At 42.1% G+C, this 17,610-nt stretch overlaps 1 protein-coding gene and 1 non-coding gene across 2 annotated transcripts in view; both read left to right on the top strand.

Moving 5' to 3' along the window:
• The first annotated feature begins 305 nt into the window (after window positions 1-305).
• Window positions 306-17,610, top strand: part of gabrb1 (gamma-aminobutyric acid type A receptor subunit beta1) — a 52,550-nt gene continuing 35,245 nt past the window's right edge. The window contains exons 1-3 of the mRNA XM_046413301.1: window positions 306-802; window positions 891-982; window positions 1,069-1,136. Coding sequence (XP_046269257.1) covers window positions 723-802; window positions 891-982; window positions 1,069-1,136 — 240 coding nt within the window. The 5' untranslated portion in view covers window positions 306-722. The remainder of the gene's footprint in view (window positions 803-890; window positions 983-1,068; window positions 1,137-17,610) is intronic.
• On the top strand, window positions 17,215-17,287 carry trnav-uac. The gene has a single exon. It is a non-coding gene; the product is annotated as a tRNA-Val (tRNA).

Here is a 17,610-nt window from a genome sequence, read left to right as displayed (position 1 = left end):
CACGCCCTGCAGTCGCAGCAGAAGCCATTTCAGTTCCCGTACACCGCGTCTTATCTGTTCTCTCATCAGTTAGTCGTGCGTTGCGTTTTGTAATGCGTTTTCTAGGATTTTAAACAATTAATTAAGCCGGTGTGCAGCCCGTGACGCGAGCTGAATGGGTTGCCTGGCGGAGCCCCGAAAATGCGCAGCTCCTCAGATGTGCTTGTGTTGCATGAAGCATCTCTCTCTCTCTCTCTCTCTCTCTCTCTCTCTCTCTCTCTCTCTCTCTCTCTCTCTCTCCTCCGGCTTACTAAAGGTGACCGGGGAGCGCGCGCTCACTGCTCATTATTTAACGTCTTCAAATTGAGCGGCAGCGGAAAGACGAGCTTGACGCAGATCGGACGCTGTTGTGACTGTTGGAATAAGCTGGTAGGGCTGCCGGAGGAGGAGGAGGAGGAGGAGGAAGGGGGGGGTCTGCATGTGTATTGACATCTGAAGTGCTGGGAGCCTGTATGCGCCGCTTCATGCGCCAACCTTCACTCCTCAGGTGAAGCGTCCGCACCTATGGGCTGTTATTTTTCATCTCGACAACATTTTCTTTCAGGCTAATCTTGTCTCACCTCGCAGCTGACGCTTCGATGTTGATAAAACGACGCGCATGCGTTTCTCTTGGAATAATTTTGCAATCTAAGTTGCATCCCTGAGAGCTTGTGTCAAAGTCGTTGGCAGGATCAGAGTTAGTGATGTGGAGTACTCTGGACCGCGGACGCTGGGGGGTCTGCTGTTTGTCCCTGCTGGTGACTGTAGTCTGCGGGGCGCAAAGGTGAGATCTGATAAGACCTTCAATGTGTCATGTCTTATTTTAAACAGATTTCCTTACCTCTTCAATGAAATTTGTTTTCTGTCCTCAGTGCCAACGAGCCTAGCAATATGTCATATGTGAAAGCCACCGTGGACAAGCTGCTGAAGGGCTATGACATCCGTCTGCGGCCTGATTTTGGAGGTAAAAGCAACCAGTGCCCGTTTTGTTCACGTAACCTGCATGAGATGCTGCTGCGATGCTTACTAATACTCTGCTGTCACATACAGGCGCCCCTGTGGATGTTGGCATGAGCATAGACATCGCCAGTATTGACATGGTGTCTGAAGTCAACATGGTAAGTTCCAACCGTCCACATTGTCACTAGTTGCGATGCAGTAGTCTCCTCCAGGCGACAGCCGGAGTTTCTTGCGTTTTCAGTGCTCTCTTCAGCAAACAGACAGAGAGGCTAGAAAGCCGTGTCAGTCCGGTTCGCCCCTGTACTTGGTGCAGCGCCGCTCCTGAAGGAAACTAAAAAGATTCCCCGTGCTGCCCTCCTCCTCCTCCTCCTCCTCCTCCTCCTCCTCCTCCCACCCTGCTCCCTTTTCAGCACCGTGGAGAGATCCGCAATGTGTCAAAGCCAATCCGTATGCATCAAGTATTCCCCGCGGTGTCACAACCGGCGGAGGCAGAGAATTAACAAGACAGAGACCGACAGACATAGAAAATGAGAGGAGAGAGAGAGAGATACTGTTCAGGGATTCCACGCACGCATTTGCGGCCACAGTATGCGTGGAGAGCCCGGTGTCACAGAAGCCTCAGGGAGCGGTGGGAGAAACGGACACAAGGAGGAAAAGAAAGGGGAAAACAGCGTCTGTGTGCATGATTTGGTCTTTTTTTTTTGGGCCTGAATGCAGTAATTACATAACGACTGTCAGTGAGTCAACAGGAGGAAGGAGGCCCAGAAAAGCAGAATGTCTGCAGAATATGATTTGACCACTTAATACAGAGCATGAGTGCAGTGCTGCCAAGGTGCCCAGGGAATGCACACATACAAAAGCAGGCTGTGGTCGAGCAGAGGACCTGTGTGTGTGTCTGGGAGAGAAGTTCGGCCCTGTCACATTATGAAGACGTACTGGATTAGTATTTTGTGTGTGCTGTTGCCTTTACTGCAGCTTTACATACAGCCAGATCTCTGTTTTGTTAAGTGCCTTTATCCGCCTGGTTCAGTCTCTTATTAGATGTGAATATATCACACACGTCTTGTTCATGAAAAACAGACATTTGTAAGTGCGAGAATACGAATAGTTAGCAAACCTTCAACAAATTATCTTCATTAGTCCTTAGGAAGTTGTGCTCAAAGTGGAAGTAGAATGGTGGAAACAAAAGCAGATCCTGCTATCATGTATACGTGTGTTTGTTAAGATAAGATACAATAAGATAAGATCTTGCTCTCTAGCTCCTGCAAGCTAGAACACACTCACATTCAGCATTGGAATGTTGGAAGTGCTACAGTGTTGGAGTCATTCAGTATTGTTTTACAGCCTCAAGCTGCTGTATGTATTTGTGTCTCAGAATGATATAAGGCCAGCATTATGCTTAGTTGGTCCTCGGTTTTAAACAGTGGATGTGACTCTGCTTCTCATCTCCCTCACATTGCTTAAAGAGGAATTCTGATATGTTTAAAGCTTTGCCTTGTATTTGCATATTTTGGTGTGAACGTGATTCAGACTTAAGAGAAGTTTTGGAGTTGGTGCAGTAGTTTTCCTCGGCTGGCGCTCGTGACACGGCTGCAATGGCTGTAAAATGCTGCAATGTAATCCTTTGGGGCAACTTCAACCATCAGAGTTCTGCCCAAGAAAAGTGCTTTTTTGCCTATCATAAGCTGAGATTGTTACTCTAAGTGTCTGACATCCTTACAGAAAGGATCCCTATTGAGACAGACCTTTCTTGTGAAAGCGTAAAATCCTTTTTGTTTATCCAAAAACACAATTCTCGCTCAGGGAGAAGTCTCTGAAATTCAGAGGGACGCTGGTGGAAACATGAGTCAGAGTGAGACAGTGACTACAACAACTCGCCTCCCATGAGACTTCAGACTTCTCCTTGAGTGGGACTTGTGCTTCTGGTTAACGAGTGTCATACTGAAACAGTCTCAGTCGGTGATTGGCAAAAGAAAAGCACTTTTGGTGGACGTGGCTTTGACGGTCGGAGTTGCTTCAGAGGATTAAATTGCAGCCACTGCAGCTGATTCCAAAACAACTTTTGGTAAAGTATGAATATGTAACAACTCATATGGGTTGTTATAGGCTGATAGTGATGCCAGTCATTTAGTTTGAAGATACCACAGCAAACATTTTGTCTGTAGGGTATTATTTCTTTGAACATTTTAATAATCGTTCATAATCAATAATCATTTCAACCTTTTTCAAGACTTTTTCACTAGCGGCTTTGGTAGTTGTCTGCAAGTGGCTCTAGTCAATAATACAATCTTCTATAAGTCAATAACCTGCTTCGGGACAAAGCCTTCTACAATGCACATTTAAGCCCTCATCCATAAGTCATCTTTACATGAGACTGTGAATTTACACAAGTAAATATACACAGTGTTTGTGCAATTAACGATGTGCTGTCAGTGTGAGCCCAGGTTATGAATTGCTTATCAGCTTGACTCAGAGCTTTTAAAAGTTCCTATGGGAAATGGGCAGAGTCCACCTGATTAGATGGTGTTATTCATACCTGTCCACACTGGACCATGGTGCACTGCCTGATTTTCCATTTCACTGAAAGCAATAAAGGGGAGGGTTTATACTGCTTTGTCTGAGGGAAACTCTGGGACAAGATTCCACTTGAGTGGGAGCAAAGCTAAACCCTGAATGGTCTTATGACATACAGTAAACTGTGTATTGATTTTGAGGTAAAAATCTCCTGGCTTCAGGAAAGTGTGAAAGTGAGAATTTCTTTTTCAGCTCACCCTTTTCCCTCTACTTCAGTAGTTGAGATACTGTAGGTAGGTTCGATCAGTCAAAATTAAATTTTGTTGCCAGTGACAACGCTTCAGCAAATAGAAAGAGACAACTTCAGTGAGACAATGATGACTGAGCGCTCCATACAGAGGGGTGAAGATCCGCTGGTGGGATGTACACCCAATGCAAACAATCAAGAGGATAATGTGGAGTGACACTGAAGTTATCTAGCTATATATGAAATATGAAAGCAAAAAATATGAAAACAACTCAGTCATGTGAAATATCTCATTTCGCTAGATTTACTTTACATTTTTAATCTCTTTCAGCTCCGGTTTATAAGGTGCAAAGTTTTATTGTTTTGGTTTAGTCTTGCCATGCTCTTCAGCCTCAGGTCCAGCAGCGGCAAGGCAGTTGTTTTCAGTGAAAAAGCTCTGATGAAGCCACTATACAGTAATGCCGAGCGCCAAACGGCAGAGAGATACTGTTATAGACTAGCTAGTGCAGAAACTGCAGTATTTAGCAGCTAAACAGAGAGAGATTTTTCTCAGTTGGTGGAGACCCAAAGAGACAAGTGAGTGAATAGTGGACTTAACATTCAACAGCTGGACTCAAATTGTTCTTGTGTATTAGCGGGATGCGTAAAAAGGCAAATGTCTGCTAACACATTAGCTTATGCCACGGGTCACTTTCAGTTTGTTGAAGCCTTTTTCCCACGAGTGGCCAAAAAACAATTTCTAACAACAGCTTCGTTAATTTCAGAAACAGCTTCGTCGTCATTTGCAGGAAAGTAATGACAAACTGTCAGTCTTCTGACTGCTCATACTTATAGTCCCCTCAGACTTTGGTGTATGTCACAGTGTTCCCACATCTCGGGAAATAAACCTTGAAAACTGCAAGAATGAGACCCAAGGTATAATAAATCAGGATTATTCTCAGAGGCGTCTTGCACACACAACTGCACAATTTGAGAAAGCATTTGATCAGAGTTTATATATTAGGTGCCATGCAGTTCAGCTGACATTTTCTGTTGGCCTCTTCTCCTTCTTTAACTATGGGGGGTCATTTTATTCAACATAAAACAAATAAATATGGCTATGAAATAAAAACAATAAATGAAATAAATACATCTATCTATTTCAAAATGATGTTTTCCAAGACTACATTTATTTATTTCGCAGGACTTTTACTTCATAATGCCAAATTGATTTATTTCATGGCACCATTTTTGGCCTGCGATGAAGGTTTTGAAGGTACAAAAGGTACATTAAAGGTACATTTCCGCAGGATCCGTCATTTACACAATTCCCCTTTGATATTGATGTGAAATGCTTTGCAATATATTCTGGTAGCGCTGCATCACATTTCGAGAGAAGGGGCGCTGAGGTCATTTGCATAAAGCTGAAATTTTCCAACTTCATGCAAATGAGCAGCGTCCAGCAGGACCAGACACCTCTCGAAACTCCAGCCAAAAATGCATTAACTGTCTTTCTAAACTGAAGGTATATTCAGAAACTGCGTGATTTTTTTTCTCACCTCAAATGTTTTCAGAAACATCCATCCATCCATTTTCTATACCGCTTATCCGTCAGGGTTGCGGGGGAGCTGGAGCCTATCCCAGCTGACTACGGACGAGAGGCGGGGTTCACCCTGGACTGGTCGCCAGTCAATCACAGGGCCAACACACAAAGACAGACAACCACACACTCTCACACTCACACCTAGGGGCAATTTAGAGTAGCCAATTAACCTAATGTGCATGTTTTTGGTATTGTGGGAGGAAGCCGGAGAACCCAGAGAAAACCCACGCAGGCACAGGGAGAACATGCAAACTCCACATAGAAGGGCCCAGACCGGGATTCGAACCTGGAACCCTCTTGCTATGAGGCGACAGTGCTAACCACTGCACCACCGTGCTGGTTTTCAGAAACACATTTTCCCAAACTATTTATAAGATAAGTGCGAAACACGTGAGCGTTCCATCAATTGGTTCCTACTTCCTGGACGTCTTGCACATTAACTTGGTACTCGAGAAGTCTCAACCAATTTAAGACTTTTTCATATATATTGTTCTTCCGTAGAGCACTTATCCACCCAAATACTTCTACAAAATCTTCAGTGCATGCCAAAATGATGTCTCCTGACAAGCCATGTTGATCAGTTTCCACAGCAAGGTCAGCATGTTATCTCTGACACCGCTAACATCTCCTGTCCTATCTGCACAATGGCTTTCACTATCTGGTGCATTTGCTGTGACCTGAAGATAACCATGCCGCCTCATTTGCATATTTCAAATGGAAATAAATAGAGCCATGAAATAGATAAATAAATAAATACATACATGTGGCATTATGAAATAAAAGTGCCCTGAAGTAAATAAATATGGCATTAGGAAATAAAAGTCCTGTTAAATAAATAAATGCAGTCTCATGAAAAACATCAATTTGAAATAATTTTATTAATAACAGTATTTATTATTATTTATTGTAGCCATAATTATTTATTTCATTTCCATATTTAACTGTTGATCCTCTCAGTTTCTGCTTTGTCTGTCACCTGTCTTGCAGCTTCCAACCACCATTTCTCAGTAACCTCTCATCTGCTAGGACGTACTGAGATCCCTCAAATAACTTTCATCACACTCTGTGGTGAAGTAAACTTCATTGTTCTCACCTCTGATGGGAGAAAACATGTTTCCGTCACCCTCACACCATCTCAGTGTATCTCACTGAACCGATATCACAGTAAAACCTAATTTAACTGACAAACTGACTCTGCCATGCACCTCACTCATTTCCCTTCAGAGGACCTTTCTCGTTCATGTTCATGGTATTATTTGTATTTCTGACCATTGATTTTCTCATCTGAACTCAGATCAGGTCCAGAGTTGCCCGGTCACATGTGTCAGATGTGCTCTCACCTCCCTTCACTTCTGAAAGTCATTAAATGGGGCATAAAATGACACAAAAATCCTAAAATGTGTTAAATGAAAAGTAAAATGTCCTCGCATGCTATTCACGCACCATCCCATGAAATCATCTTTTGTTTTGTTTTGGTTTTTTTTTCTAAAACCTAATCTGTCATGTTCTAGCTGTGCTGGGACTCATTACAACCATTGCTTAACAGGCATTGCTTAAAATATGCAGCTGGTCTATTTTTGATGGAAGGTGCATCAAGCTGCATGGAGCAAGTGGAGTTAGGCAGGAAATCAGACATAGGAAAAGTATAGAGAATAGGATCAAGTTTCAAAATAAAACACCTGTGCTGATAGTATATCTTATATGAACAGACAACAAAAAGCAGACAAAATGCTACACTCTTGAAACATTTAGAATGAGGTATGAAGCCACATGAAGCAACTGCATCATAGGTGGGACACAATGCAGCTGTACTCAGTGGACTCAAACAAGTAAATGTTACCGTTACTTTTTACTGGGTACAGTAGCAAAAGGGAAGAGAGAACTGTTGAAATAGTGCATTTCTAAATCACAGCAAGGTCTTTTATGGACTAGCTTTCACAGAGCAATTTATTATGGAAAAAAAACATGCACACTGGGGTCAAATAAATGCAGTTTCAACAAGGGACATTCCATCTGTTTTTGTTCCTTATTTTGGTCTTTGGGCTCAGTTTAAAATGAGTTATGTTTAAAAGGTCCCCAGTATCCTTAGGAAGTATGACAATTCCTCACCTCATCATTCACATCCAGTGTCAGTGTTCAGTGCCAATGCAGAAAGATGCTTTGCCCTTGATGTAACAAGGCAGGAAGTGGAGAAAGAAAGCAAGAATTTCGTTCAACATAATCAGAGGTTTTCACAGATTTTAGAGTATAAATAACAAATATACTCTACAGTTATACTCCACAGCAATTACATTTTTTGGTAAAATTGTCACAAATATATGGCAGTCATTTTCATAATGATTTGTATAAACTGTGATCAAGAGATTGCTGAGTCATACAAACAGCATACATTCACATAAATTATTAATCAGCTGATCCCATGTTCCTGTTGCCATTGTTGTTTCATTTGATTTTTCACACACACCAACAACACAGAAAGTAGTGCACATACCAACTTTACACACCTCTCTGACATCAGACTCTGTGGTTCTAGTGGAGCTGCTACTCGGAAAAACCAGATGCTAGTTTGTACTTCTGCCCCTGTTGTTGCATTTTCTCAGCAGTGTGAAGGCCATTTTGGCTATCTGTAACAGCAGATTGAGCTTTAGTGATGTCCCTGATGCTTCATGCATACAGAGAAGAGAGAACCAAACTTTTCTCAGCCAAAATTCAAAACATGTCAATTGATGCCAAAAGTAAACATTGCTGTTACAGTTGGCGACTGAGAACACCAGGAGGAAGTGAGCCTGTGGTCATGTCTGCTTTATGACTAATACATGGAAACAAGACAAAAAAACTGGAAATGTGTTTTCTTTATTGTTCCTTTAAGCTTCAAAGTTTTGCTGAAAAGCACTGCACTGATCAGGCACAATGCAATGGACCCTAAGGATCCAACAGAATATCCCCAGATGTGCTGTGCCCCTTCTCTGTCAGAGCTGTTTTTGCAGAACAAAAGGGGACCCACAAAATATTAAGCAGGTGGCGCTAATGTTGTGGCTCATCAATGTATATTCCTTTTTGCGCCCAGCCCAGGGGAACATAATCATCCAGTTGCACTTAAAGGCACAATGTGCAGAATGTTTCGGCTGGTGTTTAAAAACACACAATTCAAAGTTGCCCTCTTGTCTGCACAAAGAGAGAGATCGAATGATCAGAGAAATAAAACATTATTTAAAATCAGATGAAAATTGAGATGAATTGAGATGAAATTGTTGGTGGGAAAATTGTTGATGAGCGGGGCAGGTGCAGGGAGTTCGGAGGGAGGGCAAAGCTTGGCTGGAGGATACCAGTTTAATTTGAGAGACATGAAAAGTAGGATGAACTCTCAGCTAGGTTTGACCACAGAAAGACCGACTGTTTAAACAATGGAGAACAGACCCAAAAAACAGAGAGATGTGTCTTTATCCAATAACCAAACCTCCTGTTCTACTTAATGGCTGGAGGGTTGGGACCTGACATGATCCTCTGGTTGGCCTCCGAGGTGCAAAAAGCAGTGCCACCCTGGCATCCCTCTAGAACTTGTGACAGCACCGAAGGTGGTGTTGTACAGATGGTACCACCAAATCTGTGTTCTGGGAGGGAAAAGCACCCCAAGGATCCTTCAAAGGGTGACATATTAGTGGCAGAGCTGGTCAGGGAATTATGGACGTACTCCACTCAGGATAGGTGTTCACTCCAGGAAGCTGGGTTGGAGGATGCAAAACACCAGAGGGCAGACTAAGATCTTGGTTGGCTCTTTGCATTTGTCCATTAGTCTTTGGATGAAATCCAGAGATTACACTGACTGAGGCCCCCGGGGTGATGGTAAAGTCCTTTCAAACTTGGTGACTTGAAGAAAAACAATGTTCAAAGGGATGCCGTGAAGTCTGAAAACATGGTTAACCAATAAGTTGGCAGTCTCTTGAGCTGATGGTAACTTGGCCAGAGGTGTGAAATGTACAACCTTGGAAAATCTATGTACTGTTGTAGGCACAGACGGTGCAACCAGACACATACTCCCTGGTGTCAGCTCCCATAGACCTCCACCAGAAATGGCGTTTGAGGAGACACAGCTTGGTGTACCTCCCGATGGCAACCTGGTAGTGTGCACCCACTGAAGCACCTGGGATTGTACCAGCTCAGGAGTGTGAAGACAACCTGAAGAGCTGTTTCCAGGGTCAGGGTCGTGTTGTTGAGCTTCATGGACAGCTGATTCACTTGCACAGGAACACAGCCACAGCCACCACTAAACTAGGTGGAAGGATAGGATCAGGAGATAAATCACCATCAGATTCGGCAAACTGATAGGAAAGCACATCAAGTTTTACATTGCTTGACTTGGGTGTCAATATCAGGGAAAAGTTAAATTGGTTAAAGAACAAAGGCCACCTGGCTTGCCCAGAGTTCAGCCTTTTGGCTGACTTAATGTTAACTACGATTGGTCCAGACCAAAAAAAGGCATCTCAGTCCCCAGCCAGTGCCTCCACTCCTCTAAAGCAAATTTTGGAGGGTTGGTGTTGAGGAGGGTGAGAGGGACTGGGAGTGGTTGCTCTCATCTTCCTGGTTATTTAGGCTGGTTATCATATTTGGCTATCTAGGCTAATAGCAAGAGAGACAAGACTGTTTAGGTTAGCAGGTTCAGTGCAGGTTGACAACGGTCTGTTAAAGGCGTTTCCAAAATAGTCAGTGTGATCAAACAACCTACTTTAAAATGTTCATTTAAACTTAGGTCTCAAAAGAAGTAGTAAGTTTAAGTTCACATGAGAAAATGGCCTCTGCCCAATCTAAAGCTCTGTCCATTAGAAACCCTGGAATATAATTTACCTTAGACTGGTTAGTAAGAAAAGTCAGAGGTCTTTGTTTAAACACCGTGTAAACATTGTAAAAAGAAACCGCGGCAGCAGTCAAGATCACCGAGGATCTGCCACGTGGGAGTCCCAGAGAGTTGACTGGGTGGTTAATAGGATAGATGTTGCTGTCGTGGTAGGAGGAGTAGCGGCTGGAGAGGAAGCAATGGTTAGAGAGATGTCTGATGGGTTAGGTCAGAGGACTGAGTTGACAGCACCTGGTTACTTTCCAAAACAGAGGTAATTGCCTGGTTGTGCTGACCAAGCATGGTGCCATGAGCTGGGAGTGCCTGCCGGAAATAAGTTGGTTCATGCAGGGTCCATATTTTGCCAGATTGTTTTGTTAAGGTTTAGACAAAAATGGAACCCCAAAAGAAGAACACTGAAGTCCAATAGATTGGTTGGTTGGTAGTTTAAATAAGGAAGTTTTCCAAAAGTTAAGTTCACAAGCACAAGTCTCTGGAATTAAAGCTAACAATAACTCGACCAACATGGGCAGCAGTCTGTCCTTCTCCAGGGAAGAAGGAAGTGGAGTGAGAGCCTGAACACAGGAAACGGGTATTAAATCCACAAAACAACACAGGACAAAACTATGACACTGAGAGTCAGCCTGACATGAATACCACAAAGTTCCAGGTAGCAATTTGGCAATCTGGTCAAAGATACAGGACTGCCCAGCTCTGCTCCGGATAGGCTTGAGGGGAGACACACTACACACACACCCACATACAGTGAGAGAGAGAGGAGAGGGGGAGATGACACATAATGGAAAAATACCAGAAACAGAGCCCAACACACAGATGATGTATTTCTTTAGTAGAAGTGGAAATCATGGCACAAGAAATTATTGCTGCTATCAGGAAAAGTCCAGGGGTCAATGAAAACAAAATTATTCATCCTCAAGAGACAATGAATACCCACATCTAATTTAATTCAAAAGTAGCCATTTATTTCATGTGTTATTTAAAAGGAAGGAACCAGTTGACTGTAGCACTAGACGAAAGTTCAGGAGGCCAGTAGAATGACTAGAATTCAATTTCAGGGGATCATTGATCCGTTCCTGTGAGCACTAGTTTTCTGCTTGTTTACCAATGGACAAAGAGTTTGCAGGAAGAAGAAGCTTCGTTCAGATTTCCCTGAGGTCATTTCTCATGTCACATTGGGATAAATCAAGTGACCTTGTGCGTGACATTGACGCAAGGCCTGCAGACACAAGCATACAGGCCCTGTATGTTTGTGGAGCTCCACCTAACTTGGCAGTTAGTGAACAGATTACAGAGAGATTTCAAATCATTGTCAGGCCTGTACTGGCCTTAGTCATCAGACATGCTGTGCTGTCAGAAGCGAGAGCAGCTGGTGAGGTAAAGCAACAGCGACATGAGGTTTTGCTGTTCGCTTGCTGAGGTCCAGCTCCTTCTCTCAGGATACAGACTGATCGGCTGTGGCATCATTTCTGCCTGGACGATGCACAGCGCTTTCTGTATTCATGTTTGGAGATACAGTTTTAAATGTCCTGCAGCTGGAGTTTCGCCATTTTCCCAGAATTCCCTGCAAATACAAGGATTTCTCAGTCAATGAAATGTTTTTGTTAGGAAAGTAGTGTGCTTTTTTTCCTGTTGAGTTCATTAAAGCCATAAAACTGGCTATAAAACATGTTATATTGCTACAAGTAGTGCTTTGTTGCTATGTACATGCCAGTGTTTGTAATTAGTAATAACAAAACAATGTATAATAATCTGAAAACATTTGGATTACTTCAAAATCAGACGCTGAAAATGTTGCCCCTAAAAAATGGACTCAGCCACAAAAAGCCACTTGGGTTCCACATATATTGTTTTTCATTTAAACTTTTCAAACATATTCAGTGAAGATACAATTCTGCATATTCAGCATTTATAGTTGGTCGAATTAAAGGACTCTTACAAAAACAATACTCACACAAATTATGGGTGTACTGTGCAATGGTTTTGTTGCTCGCTTTTTAATTAAAGGCCGTATGGAGGTTTTGCTGTTGTAACTCAAGAGCAGCACTTTATTCAAAATGTTTATTTTCCATTTTTAGTGTAAATAAAAAAAATAATAAAACTCTTAAATTACTCTCTGTTTTTAAATGTGGTAATTACATATACTAGTAATAATCATTCAGACAACAGGGTTGTCAGAGAAGATATTTGCTATATAGTGCACTATATTTACCCTCCACTGTGTTATCTGAATGTGTATGCTCTATATAGTGACCTCAGTAATTCCCACAATAGAAAAGACATATCATGCACACAAACTACAATGTGATGTATCACATTTTGTAGGTGCAAAAACAGTAAACACCTGTCGTTGATGAATCATAAATGACCATAATTAGTGGTGGCTATGCAGTACAGTCTGTACAGTACACTGCTGAGTGTCTGTTATACAGGAGGTAGTGACTGAGTGAGCTTCCAACACAGCTGACAAGAGCTTAACTAAGTTTTGCCTAGCCCACCTGATCAGACCGGCATAACTTTGCACAATCAGATTTGACGTTCCGCTTTAAGGTAGATTTCTCTAGTACTTGAAACGTGTAAGAGAATTCAGGATCCCTGTGCTGTACTTTAATTTGCTGTGCTTTACTGTGGCTAAGAGAAAAATAACTAAAGGTAAAGGTAACTCCATCCTGCCTGTGAATATTCTCATTCATCCAGGTCATGGTTATCTCAAGGAAATTCAATCGAAAGCAACTGGACTTAGTTATTTGTCTTTGAAGACGTTTCACCTCTCATCCAAGAGGCTTCATCAGTTCATGCTCGCTTGACTAGGCTGGGACTAGTCCAACTAGCTGGTGTGGAGACCCAGGTATTTAACCTCTGTGGAGGCATTCACATGACCAGTGGTGTCATAAGCTCGTTTAGTGTTCCATTGTGACAAACGACAGTCGTTGAGACAGTCGTTGGGGATGGTAAAGTTGGTTTCGACTTCGTTACTGCTCTGTTGTGTTGTAACGACAGTCGTTAGAGTCACATGGGGTCCTTTGTGAATGCCAGTTTTCCTTAGAGGCTAAGTTGTGGAATCTCCTGGGAAGAGATGAAAGGGCAGCATTGTAAATTGGAGATAGGTGGTGTCGCAGACCTCCTCCTCTGTTGAGAGATGGTTTTTCTAATTTCACATAGATGGCTTCTTCTAGAAGTTGACCCCAGAGCTGAATGAGCTGTTGGAAAGCAGGACACATCCTGACACCATCCTGTTCACTTTGCGCCTGTCAACACTAGAATGAACTTGTCTTTTTCTTTCTGCTTTAGAGCCTGTTTGCAGTTGAAGTCCAGCAGAACAGTTTGACTTGTGTTTTGTTGCTGATGAGGAGAAGTTGATTTGTTACCAGCACAGTGATTTGGTCTGCCTCAGTGCTGCAGTGTACTTCCTCGGTGATATCTGAGCGTGTCTTTGCATGAACTCTTTGAGCGTTATGTGTTTTGATGACACACCTTGTGATTGAAAACACTGTCCCGAGGCTGTAGAAAGCTTGCTGCTGCCAAAATCAATCAATAGCATCAAGCAGCTCATCAGCTTCTAATGAAAATGTGAACATTGCCTTCAGTCCCATCACCATCTATCTGTGCATTACACTGACAGCCGACTAATACGATTACATAGCAGTCAATGCATCTGATATCTTTGTCTATTAGTAGCCATTTAATTCATCTTAATAGCAGTAACTACTCGTGAATGCTTTGAAATGGTTTCACATCTATAGACCTGGTATTACAGCTCTCTTACAAACTTTTGTTGTCCACTGGCTAATATCATAACCTATTTACAATTTCAAATTTTACCGACATGATTTTTCAAAAAAGAGAGATAAAAGCCTCATACAGACTGTGGTGCTCATTTAGAGTGAGTCATGTGTTATCGGTGCGCGTCCCAGCAGCTGTTATCGATTGGCCCGGCAGAGTGATGTGTCCAGCACCACCTCAGGATTAGGATTTATGAGAAGCTCTGCAGACAGCACTTCATCTCTGCAATGAGAAGATATCAAGGTGTCAGGATGTGTCCTGCTTTCCAACAGCTCATTCAGCTCTGGGGTCAACTAGGGTCACATAGCTTTACAGCTTTAATGCGCCACATTAGTATGGGCAGTTTAACTTTATAGAGGCCCGTAATTCAATAACTGCTAACAACTGACAAATGCCAATGACATATTAAGACTAACTGTAACGAGGCTAGTAGGTCACCGTGTAGTAATAGTTTTCAATAATGAAATAGTTAACATTAATGCAATACTGTAATGTTAAATACTCGGTTCACACACATTATAAAACATGTTTTCTCACTTCCATCTATAGTGGTACCTAGCAATGCATGGTATCTTTGCTTTTTTGCTTTGCGTTGCGATTTCTGCCTCCACCTATATATAAAACAGGAGAATTAAATTTTATTAGTGTGTTATTTATTAGTTATTTACTGTGTTTGCTGTGTTGAAAAATGACATTTGAAAAGTTCAACCACAACATTTATTTCACTGAACAGTGTTCTTTCTAGTCTGGATAAATCATGGACTTCACTCAACACTTTTGACTACTTTTTTTGAGAAGGTAGATAAAACTAAACATCTTACAGGGATGTGTAGGGAGAATTCAAATAATAAATTGATGTGTATCCCACCAAAGCAGAATACTCAATAAAAATATAATGGCAACACTTTTGCTTTGGCTCACAAGACTTTTTAATGTACACTAAAGACTTATCTCAGATTTTAAGCACACATTTGTGATAAGCAGTACAGAAAATGGATGGATGGATTTGTCAAAATCCAGTCAGTATCTGGTATGACCATCATTAGTCTCATGCAGTGTGACACATTCCCACACAGAGTGATCTGTGGAATGTGGATCCACTCCCCTTCAGGGAAGTGGATATATATGGCCAAGAGCTTGAAGATGCTGTTGTACATGTTAATCCAGAGCACCCCAAACATGATCAGTGGGTGACATGTCTAGTGAGTCTGCAGGTCATGCAAAAACTCGAATGTTTTCAACTTCCAGGAATTAAGTACAGATCCTTGTATCATGGGGATGTGCAATATCATACTGCAGCATGAGGCCTCAGGAACTCATCATGGTCTTTGTGCATTCAAACTTTCATCAATTAAATACCTCCACGTTTATTGTCCATAACTGAAGTCTGCCCATATCATAACCCTACCACCACCATGGGACACTCTGTTCACAAAGTTTGAGCAAACAGTTCAGTCCCACAAGTCATACACATTGTCTATCTTCAGCTTGGGAACTCTTCTCCAAAGTGCTGCTATATAAGGTGAGCATTTGTCCACTCAAATCAGCTATGAGGACATACTGCAGTCAGATCAAGACTGGTGAGGACGTGGGCAGTGAGCACAAATAGTTCCTGACAGTTAGAGCAGACATTCTTTGGTTTCACAAACCAGCTATTGCATCAGCTATCAAAGTGGCGGGTTTCAGACAATCGTGCAGGTGAAGAAGCCGGATGTGAAGATTGTGGACTTGTGGGGTTGCCTGTGGTCGGTAGTTATGAGACCAGTTAGATGTACTGCCAAATTTTCTGAAACAACACTGAAGATAGCTCCTGATAGTCAGATGAACATTCGGTTCTGGCAGCAGCTCTGATGGACATTCCTGCAGCCAGCCTGCAAACTGTGCTTTCTCCCAAAACTTGTGACTTGTAGAATAGTGTTGTGTGATAAAATAAAAGGCCAATCCAAACTTTTATTGTGACCAGCCCAAAGCACACCTGTGCAATAATCATGTCCTTTAATCTGCATCTTAATATGCCGCACCTGTCAGCTGGATGGATAACTTTCCAAAGAATACTCACTAACAAGTCTTTTTTTTTTTTGGTGCATAAAATAGTCTTAATCTTTTTTATTCAAAAACAAAAGTGGTGTATTTATATTTTTACAATACTGGTAAAACTGTGTTGTATAACAAGAGGGTCATTTTAAGTTTAATTTTGTTAAGGATGGGAATCTGCATAGACCTTGTTACAAAACTATACAATACTTCTACACCACCTTAACCTTTTCTTTACTCTTAGCTGAACTTTTGGTATTATTGTTTTTCCTAATGGAGGATTAGTTCTGCTACTGAATCCTTGTTGCTGCTCACATTATTTAAGAGCTGTTTCTACCAAATCGAACTGTATGACTGTTTGGATTAAATATGCCTACGCCTTCCAAATAAAATAAAATAATAAAAAAAAGCAAGAACAAAAAAACATCATTACATCACAATTTGGTCACAACGAAATGAATGTCAGCCAGCATTTCTCCTATTTGCAAATAGCTAGATTTCCCTGAGCCAAGCTTAATAAAGCTCCCTTTGATCACATGGTCAGAGATGGCATATCTGAGAAGAGAGATGAAGAGCAGGACTGACCTGAACTGGGCAGGGAGCTCAGCCTACTGGGCGAAGGTGAAATATGAGTCTGTGGACAACACGAGGCTGTTTCTGAAATATGAGCCTGTGGGTTTTATGATAAATGTTATCCTGATCTGTATGCAAACCACACAATGGGGAAAAGAATCTGATGCAACTTTTTATATAAATATAAATAAACAGTGATTCTTGGTGCATCCCATTATCCTTAGGTATTACACTCATCGTGGATTTTACTGCTCTTCATAATATAAGGAGATAGCATGTCCTGCATGTACAAAGGCGTACGGCAAGCACATGAACATCGGGGCAGCCTATTCATGTAATTCCTAGAAAGGGTAGTAAAATCAAACCTGGTATCATTCCCAACGCATCTCATATCACCCTTCTGGCACATCCCTCAGCACCTCATTCAGAAACAGAAGGTACCCTTGTTCAACGTGATGTGACACCTCCAGGTTTTAATGCACCTCCAATGCAAACACGTTCTCATCAGTATTGGAAAATCATCACTTTACAAGTTCATGTCCCATGGCAAAAGAAACATGGCACTAGATCTTATCCTAAACCTACCACATAGGTTTTTTTTTTTTGCCTAAATATGTCCAAACTTGTGTGTCAAGTTAAGGAGATGGTTTAGCTGGTTCCATAGTGTAGCGGTTATCATGTCTGCTTTACACGCAGAAGGTCCTGGGTTCAAGCCCCAGTGGAACCAGTAATTGTTTTCTGTCCAGGATATTCCCCTCTCTACCTTTACCACTTACACCAGTGAACATCCAGGGCTCTGACATTGAGATGGTACCTGGGTGTTCACCTCAACCATAAACTGGACTGGTCACATAACACAGATGCCCTGTACAAGAAGGGCCAAAGTTCCTTGTGAGGTCCTTTGGAGCGTGCAGGCCCCTCCTAAGGACTTTTTATGACTCTGTGGTAGCCTCTGATATTCACTATGCTGTGGTCTGTTGGGGACCGGGACAGGAAGAGACTAAATAAGCTGGTCAGGAGGGCCAGCTCTGTCCTGGGATGCCCACTGGA

Source organism: Scatophagus argus, chromosome 15 (genome assembly GCF_020382885.2).
Source record: "Scatophagus argus isolate fScaArg1 chromosome 15, fScaArg1.pri, whole genome shotgun sequence".
Classification (NCBI taxonomy): domain Eukaryota; kingdom Metazoa; phylum Chordata; class Actinopteri; family Scatophagidae; genus Scatophagus; species Scatophagus argus.
Note: the sequence above shows the minus strand (reverse complement) of the source record. Positions and strands in the feature narration are given on the sequence as shown.